The 12,464-nt window shown below is 29.8% G+C and overlaps 1 protein-coding gene across 1 annotated transcript in view; it reads right to left on the minus strand.

The window, feature by feature from the left end:
• Positions 1–12,464, minus strand: part of LOC114132129 (A disintegrin and metalloproteinase with thrombospondin motifs 9-like) — an 87,896-nt gene that overhangs the window by 15,251 nt on the left and 60,181 nt on the right. Inside the window, 8 exon segments of the mRNA XM_050206854.1 lie at positions 54–72; positions 75–240; positions 305–461; positions 528–677; positions 745–897; positions 1,480–1,700; positions 1,789–2,060; positions 3,499–3,676. Of these exon segments, the coding sequence (XP_050062811.1) occupies positions 54–72; positions 75–240; positions 305–461; positions 528–677; positions 745–897; positions 1,480–1,700; positions 1,789–2,060; positions 3,499–3,676 (1,316 nt within the window).

Consider the following 12,464-nt stretch of genomic DNA (forward strand, 5'->3'; position numbering starts at 1 on the left):
TGCACAACTCGTATTATAATTTATAGATTTTTATCAAGTCAATATTTACTTACGGTTGCCAAGGCCCCCAACACCATCAACTGGTTTTAACGCATTTCGATCTTTAGGTACACATTTACCTTGCTGACACCAGTTTTTACTGTTCCAACATTGTGTTCCATCGGCCCAAGGCATATGTTGTGTACGACAGCCATCTTTTTCACCGGAACCAGTAGTACACCATAATCTCTGACACACCGGCTAAAAGCATAATTAGATTAGATAAAGTAAAATAAACTGAATTAAAATTCAATTAATAATTCACCATATATGAACATATTTTTGATCCAGATCCGTAAATCAGTTCGCATTGTTTGTCTCCCGAATAGTTTTCACCAGGAAAATGTTTTTCGTGGGTCTGGTTTTCGATTTCAAGATAATCTTTGCTGGGATCGTCTTGAAGGCATTTACCGTTTCCAGCCCTTTAAAATAGTTATATTAAATTATATTATAATTCATTGTTCATTATTTTCATCTTCAATACTTACTCTAAATACTCGGTCAAAAAATGTCGGCTACAAGTCGACCAGGTCCACGGATGCGAGTTATGATCCAACATTCTTGACATGACATTATGCATGCCGTTTTGCTGTCCAAAATCTTTACACTTATTGTCATCATCGTGTGGCATACTTAACCTAAAATACAATTTTATCAATCATAGTAATTACGACTAAAATCATCACCATCAGTCTATAAACGTACACGTGTCCCAATTCATGGGCAATTGTAAATGCAGCGCTGAGCCCATTATCCTGTACGATTGCACAACTATTGACATTACACATAGTGCCTAACTGTGCCAATCCTAGGGTGTTATCGCATTTTTTCTGATTATGATTTCGACAGACGTGTTCTCTGTAAAACGCAAAAAAGTTTTTAGTATACACGTAGGTACTGCAGAATAGACTATTAGGTACAGTAATTTACAGTAACTATGTCAAATTATCTATAAAATGCGTGACTAGTATGTACAAAACTCGTGCGTATAGAATACGGCTAAATACTGTAAAACAATACAATATATATTGAAACAATTCTGGAATATCAAATCGTCTCAATCACGTCTATTTCGTACGACGCGTATTGTAAGCTGATTGATAAATTGCATTTGGTGTTCATTCATGAACTGTTACAGCACAGTACAAGTCAATGAAATGGAAAAAAAACGCGTGTGAATTACAACCGGTTTCGATACTATCTCCGATATGACGAAGAACAAACGAGTCACCGCCCTATGACCCCGCGACATAGTCTCGCTTTATTATTATTATAACTATTTTAATATGTGCATACGTGAATGATCGTTTTGAAAATAATACTTTGACAAGAGTAATTTGTTTATATTATAATATGACAGTAATTCTAGTCACGACTATTATACGACAAGCGTCACCGTCTAGACAGCTCGCTTATTGTTAATGAATAATAATGATATACCTGGTTAGTAATAGAGCGGAATCGTGGTGGTTCGCGCTAGAATCACTTTCATCGTTGTGGTGAATTTGCCATTCGCAAAATTTGTGCAACATGTCTGCAGCTGCAATACCGCCCATTCGATTACGGTTTTCAACGAAATGCACGTCTCTCAAAACGACCAACTTAACTACGGCTATGTGCATCGGGTTCCCTATGCTCTTGTCCTTATATATTTTGGAAACCTGCGAAGTTTTAAACGTGTTTAAAATGTTATTATCCATAATATATTATGATGTTAATCATACGTGCACAGTGGTTTCGAATACTTACGATTGACATGAGGGTAAGTATGTAATTGTGAAGCTCCTTTCCATGATAGTCAGCCATTTTTTTGTCCGCGACAACCATCAATTCAACGACATATTCTGAAGTCAGCGATCGTTTCTTTCTACGTTTACGTGTGCTTGGTAGACTAGTGGAGCTCAAAAATATATCATTTTCTGTTAGACTATTCGTACTGCTGTCAACAATAAATGGTTTAACTTCAGCGGTGGCACTATACTCGTCAGTTATTGTATCCAAATCACTATTTCCTTCATTGTCTGAAAAATAAATAACATTATTCACAATATAATGAAAATATATAGTAAAAATATTAACATTTTTATTTCTACACATTATTACGATAGATATGTGAATATAAGTCAATAAAATAACTTTTTTTGTCATCAATATTTTTATTATATACATTTAAATTATAAAAAATAATTTGACAGTATTACACCAAAACTTAAAACTTATAGTTGCTTATAAAACATATCGTGGTATTTAAATGCCAACACAAAAAAAAATTAAGCGAAAAACGGCGTGTAAAAAAAATACCAATAGTCTTTGATTTAATTTTATTTCAAATTCATTACGGTTGATCATACAAATCGTACTGCAGTTATTTGAATAAATATTATAATCTATCAAATGATACAGATGTGTTCATTATTACGTAGGCTGAAATAAAATCAATTTTGTTCATAATTCCTAACAGTGACGGTTTTAAAATGTAGGTACTCCTATCTCCACGGGAGGCTGTAGCTCTCTCTCCATTAAGTGTTATATTATATGGACCTTGACATTGAATTAATGTTACCTAAGATGCGGAATGAAGCCACTGACGAGTGAGTGGGATTTTATTTATTCTGAGTTCATTATAATATATTAGTATGACGAAATATTAAACACCGCGCGCCCGATTCTTGGTCACTAATATCCATTTATCAATATATAACATCGAAATGGGTAGGTTCCTATTATTATTATTATTATTATTATTATCATTTTTATTACTATTATTGTTTTTCCTTTGTAGAAACAACACGATCGGACTATCTGGGAATTGCGATTCTACATGTACGCACGTACGTATATTATATTTATGTTATCTTGTACCACTAATGGACTTCAAATACAAGACACGCGTTTTAAACCATCCATACAGGCGTATTGTCGTTATCGGACATTGGACTAACAGCTATCTAAACAGCGAGTTCAATTATTATCATGATTTGTTATTGCTACTTCTTCTCCCATAATGCGTCGAGTTAGGGTACTACACACTCGTGTGTACTCACACATACGATACTCTGGTACATGCGTCGTGACGGTAACGACGAATATGTATACAATAATCTTGCAGCGTATTATAGGAAGTACCTACACTCGAGAAGCTTCGGTACCGATGGGATTTACGATATTATATAGGTACTTGCACCACTGCGGTCGTGCCGTTAACTGGATGTTTACAATGGTCTGTTTGTATACTAATGCACCTATAGTACCTAACTATATAGACTGAGTACCCATAAACGTGTGTACGATTGTTCGTTTAACAAACGGGATAATCGAGGCACGAGACCCACCCTATATGCAAAAGCAAAATTACTTGTACCTCATAATATGGTACTGCCCATTAAAATCGTGTAACGTTTTATAATATAGTATAATATTTTCACAACGGAATCGAATGGTATTGTTGCATACAGTTACCTTGTACTCCGCAATTTTTCTCCGGTTGATGCGATTGTTGCGTTTGTCCGAGCGACTTGTCACCCTCGGCCAACTGACCGGATCGGTAAATGGTATGTAATGCCGGAGTTACGTGGTTGTCTGTTGTCTCTGCGGGCTCTATGAAGTAATTACCACTAGTTGTTCGAATGTATCCTGTCTGCAAAATAGAAGAAAAACATACAAAATAACGTCAGTATTATTATTCTATAAAGCTCAATAATTAAAACTAAAGAATCGAAAAAAAAAATTTAATTATTGTCCATTGAATAGTTTATCAATTAAAAATAATTATAAATAATTCACCGCAACATCGATAATATTGGCTTGTTATCATAACACATCATTACAATATATTTATATTTTATTTTAATACTATAATATGGTTAGGAAGTAAATTATATAATAAACAGTTAGTTATAAACAATTATGAACGTTTAAACTGATGACAGTTTTAACATTTTTACATTTAATACTTTATTCTTTTGTTTAGCATTAATTACAATAAAATATAAACAATTCTAACAATTCGATATCTGATTAAAATCAACTGAACCAATTTGTGTTAAGTCATCATCACGCACTTGAAACTTTGGTTTTGGAATTACCTATTTGTCATACAACTGCAGTGATGTTATTTAATCTTTTCGCAATGCCCACAATTAAAAGATCATTGATTTTTATGGTGTAATTAAAACATTGAATAGGTAGTGTTAAGATAGAATGACAAAATAATATTGTGCGCACAGTGTGGTGGATTGGTCACGAAAACAATAGTGATAAAATGTGAATCATTGAATTAATAAATTCTCTATCCTTGCTGGAGGCTTTTGGATATGATTTCCTTTGTTCTAAACCCTCAACGGGTGATAAGCCGCGTACACCTATATTTTGTTTTATATTGTTTGTTTCCTCACATCGCACACGAAGTTCTTATTAAATGTTAAAAAAATAATAACAATAATAAAATGAATCATATTTCCTAGTGAATCACTCACATGCAACGTTTTATTTTTTGGACTGTGAAGTGTGTGTACAAACATACATGAACATTTTATTAATATTATAACTATAATAATAAGTAACCATCGAACAACAATAAACAAATTCTTTTTATAGAAAACATAATATACTTTTTTTTATTTCTCTGTATTATTGATATTAAAAGCACTTTCCGTTTCGAATATTAAATTGTTTAAATTTATGAATACAGCGTTTAGCAAATTTTTGCAGCACACAAAATATAAACTTGTTTAATTATAGAAAAACAGGGACCGCATACAAGGTAAACAGATAATAATTTTACCATTGATCTTTAAATTTATAGCCTATTTGTCCTTACTCTAGGATATATAATATCCATTAACACATAATTGCAGTCTAAAATTATAAAATTTCATCTGTTACTGCTCTGTAGTACACCAAACTTAAACTTCACTAGTTCAGATGTATGTACGTTATTTATTAATGCTAAATTCTAATATAATTTGGTCAGATCGTGTTTGAACAATTACCTAGTCTATTTTCTGTAGAAAATTGTAAAATATTGTAAACAGTTTTACAATATTATAGGTATACTTAAATCTTAAATAATATTTTTATTATTTGTTGATGTCAAAATAATAAAATTAATTCAAGACATTAATAATAATTAATAAATAATTGATCAATATCATCTTACAGCTATTTGTTTTATATTTTTATACGAAATTAAAAGTTTTTTTATACATCCATTTAATCAATAAAAAAAAAAACACCCGCAATTATCAGAGGGTAACAAATATCATTTTAATAATATTATAATTTATGACCATTGACCACATATATTTAGTATAACATCTAAATATATTTAAAAACATGGGTACGTGTATTTTTAACAACTTATGATGTTTAAATTGTACGTAGGTATAAATCATTTCAACCTTTGTGAATACTATTAATTATTATTTTTTTTATAATAAATATAAACAGTAAAAATAGTCATCAAACATACAAATGAATAATAATAAAAACTTTAAACTTTTCTCAAAAAAGTAAAAAATTATATAATACCATTTTGTGCCGAAAATGTTACAGTTTTTAAATTATGGGAAAAGTTAAAAATGTATTTGTCTTTAGATTAAAATTCACAACTTTAATTTTAAACACATATAAATAGGGTAGAATTGAATTTTTAAACTCGTTTTAACAAGCCAAAAAATATGGTTTCCTATAAAAAACACGTAATTTATGTACATTATTTTAAAACCAACTACACCAATCTGCAGATACTTAAGACACACATATAAAATACATAATAACATGGAACTGTATATACTGTAGTACAATTTACAGCTAATAGTTATTGGCAACCAAGAACAGAAATAATAATAATAATAATAATAATATAATGTCGTGTCTTATTACATGTCGACGAAATGTAAACACAAGTGGCCGTGATAGTTTTTATGCGAAAAAAACTAATTTTATCTTTAAGAAATAAAGCTAAATGTACGGCCTACAATATTACTACTCAAGGTTCTCGATATCACAAATATTGTATGGACACGGAATACCTATACCTACCATCAATAATATACACTCGTACATAGCTGGAATATAATATGTTATTTATTGCCTTGTATAGTAGCGTCTAAAAATCTAAATTACCAAAATGAAATTTCAAAAAACATTCACGATTAAAACATAATTGTGATATTAACCATCACGAATACATTATATTGTATAGAGGGTCACACAACCACATCATATTATGAACCTGAAGGTAACCTGCATGGTTAAAGGGTCAACAGATTTAATATTCAACACGTGTTTGAACTTCAATCTGAGGCCTAAGTTATGATTGAATATCGATGGTAATTTGTTAACAATATTGAAATCTCAGGTGTTCATTTATAAACCAACATGGATTTTTTTTAAAGTAGTAAATTGGTATGTGTCTTACTCGTAGCTTATCCACATGCTTTAAAAATAATTATATATTTTTATTAATTTTTAGATAGAGTAGATAATATAAATTAATTTAAAGTTCATGGTTATTGGACGATTTAAGACTCGAAACTCTGTACTCATAATGACTATAATAGTTATAACCTGTACAATTAAGTAGATTAGTAATTGAGAGTTTAGTCCGTAGGAATTTATTCAATTAGGTTTCTTTTGTAATATATCTATAATCTAGTCACAAAAAACTTAATTTGACTTAATCTTATAATAAAATAAATTGGGTAACTAAAATTTTAAGAGTGGGTTCCAAAACATTTTTTTCATTTCATAATATGTTACTATAGGTGTTCTATATAATAATTAATAACCATACAAGTAATCTAATATTTATTCATTCGATTTATTCGATTCATCAAAAGCAAGCTTAGTTAGATTATTGTACATTACAATAAACTATCACAATCGAATAATTAGTGAAGATTTTAGAAATTAAACCAAATTTAGGTTATAAAATTCACTATGAGAATGCTTACTATAAAATAAAGTTTGATTATTATCAAATGCATTAAATACATAGTTTTTTTTATAGAATTAGTTAGGCATTGACAACTGGTGATAAAATACTATTTATTAGTTGATCGTTAATAATTAGTTGAAAGTTTAAATTATTTAAAAAAAAAAATTACAAATTTAACCAGTTATCACATTTTTATATTTTGCATGTTTATAACAGCCACAGGTTATTACAAATAGTATAATATTCGACTGGTTTTTTAATATTTTTTTTTTGGTTGGATTATTGACATTAATTTATGACATAAAGAGTAACAAATCAATTTAACTTGTTTTCTCTCTATTAGTTGTAAAACAAGTTTAGAAATCTTTTATTACTAAAAATAATATTTGATAAGTTATAATTTTGAGTTTAGGTCTTATGATATCCACCATTATATTCAGCCCATTCTAATAAACCTAATTATTATTCACTGCATACTATTGCAGCTATACTTTTTTTGTATTCATAAATCTTTTACAGTCTAAATGCTAAAAATTAAATATAATCCATAATTTTAACTACTAAATAAAATTTGTTTTGATATTAAATTAAAATACCAAGTATCTGATATCATGTGTTATTTAAATAATTATTGCCTGAATTTATTACGAAAATTGATCAAACATTTTATAATTGTATGTTATAACTCAAATTGAAGTCACTCATTTGTGTAATCATAATTTAAGTTCAACAATTAAACCCACTCAAATTTGTATAAAATTCTGTCTCAACTTCCAATTATAACGCTCGTAACATTTTTATAGTCAACATTTATAGTTTAAAATGAATGTATTTAACATCTTAAATTTCAAAAAATGTTTTGTTCAATGTTTCAATGTTACATTTTTAAAGTTTTAAAAAAATAATTGGTTATTTATCTACTTAGAGCTTTTACAAAAAAGTGATTTAGTTACACAATAACGTTTATTCACTAAGGTATATTAACTTTGATTAGTCTCATTCTTATTTCTCGTCTATACAAGAATAAGTTTATTTTTTTTTCATTTGTAAATATATAATACAAATATTTACATTTGTAAAATAAATACCATATAAATGGAAGCAATTTAAATGTAATTAATTCTTAGGAAAAAAAATCCCTTTAGTGTACTCGCAATAAACATGCAAATTAAGTATAAAAATAAAAACTACTCTATTATAATAATACCATTAGTACCGATCCAAGCAATAACTTAAAACATTTCAACAATAATTTATAAACAAGACATACCTATTTAAAAATAATAATATATATAATGTATGTCATAAACTTAATAATAAAAAAAAAACTGTTTAAAATATTATTTAACATTTTATTCTATTGTATTGCGGATGTGATAAAACACAATAGACGAATAAAAACCAAAAAAAAAAGGTATAAACAATTAATCTATCTTGCAAGAAACCATAAATTATTTTTTGAATTTGGAATAAATAATACATAAGAATGCATTGACTTATCTGACAATATTTAAATTTTAATGTTTCTCTCATTATCACAGCTTATTTGCATAAAATAACAATAAAGAGTTTATCACAAATATATACATTTAAAGTGAAATTTGTTTAACATATAAAAAACTATCACTACAGATGAGTGACTATTATTTTACACGACATATTATACATAAGTCAATTTAAGTATATGACAAAATTCAAAAATATGCTTACTTCAAAGTAAAAAATTGAAAATTTGCTCGAATTTATTATTTTTTTCTTTAGCTGAATATATGACGTATAAAACACGACAATCACGATACTACTAACACAATACTAGGTACAATAATATATTTAATTGAGATTAATGTCATTTTAAACGATTATTACAAGTATAGACATATTAGATTGAAAATATGAAAACATAATATATCTTCACCTATCAGTTATTAATTGTTATCCACAATTCACTTATGTTTTTCAATCCAACGCAATAATGGTAATGATATAATTATATATTCCTATATAGAGTATTGCGAAACGTGCGTATAATATAACTATGTATTATTGGTATCTGTACGTAATAATATATACAATGTACATTATAATACATCCATATAGGTAAAATAATATATACCGATTTGGCTAAGTACCGATGACGGTCTGGACGCGCTTATTATAATATTATAATGCATATAGTATATGGATATTATTGCGGTCTCGTTTCGTGCATGTGGTGTGATAAAACCATGCGAATAATAAGAACATTATATTATATAGATATGTAGGTACCTATATATATAATATACCTCTGGGAGAAATAAACGCATTTGTATACGCATATTATATAAACGCAAAACGCTGTACGTGTGTACCTACGACTGGTACACGCAAACAACCGATCGGAGTCGTATTACTCTCTTCGCGCATCGCACGTCCCGCATTATAATTTACTACACGGGTTCGATAAAATATATATTATGAAGAAAACAAGAGCTGGCTTGGGGCTTGAGTGGTAAATGCGCGGGCGTGTCGATACACACGATACACATTAATATTATAATATTATATATTGTTATAATCCGTCGTCCTCTGCGGTACACTGTACGCACATGCCTATTATACGACAATATTGGCTCTTGGAAATCAGCGGCGGTGGTGGTGTCGGTTTTGGGGTGGAGGTGGCGTCGGCGGCCGAGTAGGAGGGGACACGCTCAAACCGACTATAGTCTCGCGCAGACCACAAGATTATATTATTATTGTACAACGTCTAGCATTTCGCCTCGGTCTAATCTCACGATAATCGTCACCGCCGCCGCCGTTTGACAGTCGTGGTCCTCATCCGGCGTGGGCAAATCTCTCGTAATGCAGTACAAATATCTATCTATAATATTGTATTTTATACTCGATATCTACAGCATATAATAGGCTTTAAAGCAGTAATATATCGTATGCAATTTACATTGCACACGATATTTCATGTACACGTGGTGATGATCTGCTGGTCGTATAAAAACTATATATTATTACAGCAATATTAAATCGTACATCATATTAATATTATTATATAAGATGGGTGCGTGCTGTACAAACACGACGACAGTGCAGCAGCTGCCACGGTGGCAAGCGATTTCGTACGGAGGACGCGTTATGGGACTTTTCGCAGCGCGAGAGGTCAATGGAAGTATATAATATAATATATTGTTATACATAAATATATAGTGTTATAATGCTAATAGAATAATTATTGCGGCGGAGAGTCGTCTCGTCATGTGCGGTGCACGTCATAGTGTATACACCGCGATTCGCCAATCAGTCCCACCCTCATTTTATCGTTTAAGAATCACACATTTATTTAAATTCCTATTTTTAGAATTTATTACTCGTAGTATGCCTCTAAAGACCATATTTCAAAATATTTATATGTTTAATGCGACATTCAAGCAGTATTCTGTACAATAGTCAGATATCCTAACACATATTATAGGGATGGAGAGGATTTCAAGACCAACAAATTTACCGAAATATTTTCAACATAAACACATAACATACAACATAATTACCAATAGTCATTATTTATTACAATTAATATAGTAAAATATATTATATTCTAATCATAAAATAAATATTTATAATATTATTTAATTTATGTATCATACCTAAGTTAAGTTAAATAAATCATTATTATTAATTATTTATGTCCATGTGTAAATAATATTATGTAACATAAGAGTATAATGCAGAATTGATACATAACTTCCAGATAATATTTCTTGTTTTTTTTTTTAGTGAAAATTTCAATTTATAATTTATATCATGCATATTTTATTAGCCTCTCCAATTTTCTCTGGCAGCCTGATATAGTAATTTATTCCTTCTTGTATTATAATAATTAATTTTTTAAAAGATAATATTTTGAACTAAAGATTTTAACATTTACAAAAACCGTCTAGTTTTATTACGGTATATTATCGTAAACAGATATTTTTATTATTTTATTGGCGATATAAAAATTTAAATGCTATAGTAGTATAGTATAGTATAGTTCCTGCAGAGTTTTAAGGATATATTATTATATAATAGTCAACGATATTAGCTACAGGTTTAAAAGGTACACGGGTTATACGATCATACGTAGATTCTTAAACAGTAGTTGGATGTAATATTAATAGTTTGAAACACATTATACGAATTTTACAAATTACAAAACAGATTAATCTTGATTAGTGGTTGGTAATTAATAGACATATTGATAGCAATTACTGAATACTTATGATCACGCTTGTTAAGCACCCTGTATATGCTGTGAATTTGCATGTGTATGCAAACGTATACGTATGTGTGTGTGGTGTGTTCGTGCGCAATGTGGAACGTGCGAATAAAACTCGGCCGACCGACCATCTCGGCGGGAACAACGGAGGCTGCCACGACGACGGTCTGGCGATATTTATAAATCGAGCGGGCACGCGCGCGCCTGTAACGCGTTCTCGTAAACACCGTAAAACTACCGAAGTCGACGATATAATATATTATTGTACATCGATATTACGAATAATATACTTATTTATAATGATAGAATGACCCTGCAGCATAGGGGTGAAAAATTCCTTAGAAGGGGATGCTAAACCAAATGGGTAGTAACCCACATATACATGTCCCCTTCAAGACGGTATTGTCATATTTTGCAGAACACTGCGATGTGACCTGACATGCCAACAGAAAAAATGTTGTCCCTTCATTCTAATTATTATCCAAGTATTATATCGATCAATTTATTACTTCCAATTTTTTTTTTTTTTTATTGAGTAAGTACAAAATGATAACATAAAAAAACTCCAGGATTTTTATTCCAGTAAATTACAGATATACGATGATTTAAATAATTTAAAGAGAATTAATTAATTTTAAATTATTCGTATAATCAGTACAACTTGAATTTTTCACGATGTACCTTTATTCTATTTTATTTTTCGAAACGAATCTCAATTTAAAACATCTTTAAACGAAAATTGTGAAACCTATATAAGTTATAGATATCTGTTATACCTATATGGTTTCAATCGCGAATTGAAAATAAGGTTTCCAAAAAATTATATACAAGTCCCGTTTTTATATTTAATAAGTTCACTGTAAATAGCTATGATATTGATATAGGATTCTCAGTACACTATTCGCATTTACGAAAATATTACATCACATACAGTAATTTAGTTATATATACGAATTTTTACGAGGACGCGAGTACCGACTCGCGTGAAGTCGTGAACAACACACCAATAATAATTGTTATTGAAAATATAATATTGTAATACATCATTACACATTGCGCGGACCTCGATAATGAAAAAGGATAACGGTGTAACGATCGTAATAGTATTAAGCACGTGGCAGCGGCGGTTTCGCGGACGTTATATTATTTTATCTGCCAATGCTCATTCGGCAGCTCGTAAACGGTTTTGGCGATGTTTACGTGCGATCGTGGCGTGTGTACAGTGTACGTACGTGTATA

This window comes from Aphis gossypii, chromosome 1, assembly GCF_020184175.1.
Source record: "Aphis gossypii isolate Hap1 chromosome 1, ASM2018417v2, whole genome shotgun sequence".
NCBI classification, from domain to species: Eukaryota; Metazoa; Arthropoda; class Insecta; order Hemiptera; family Aphididae; genus Aphis; species Aphis gossypii.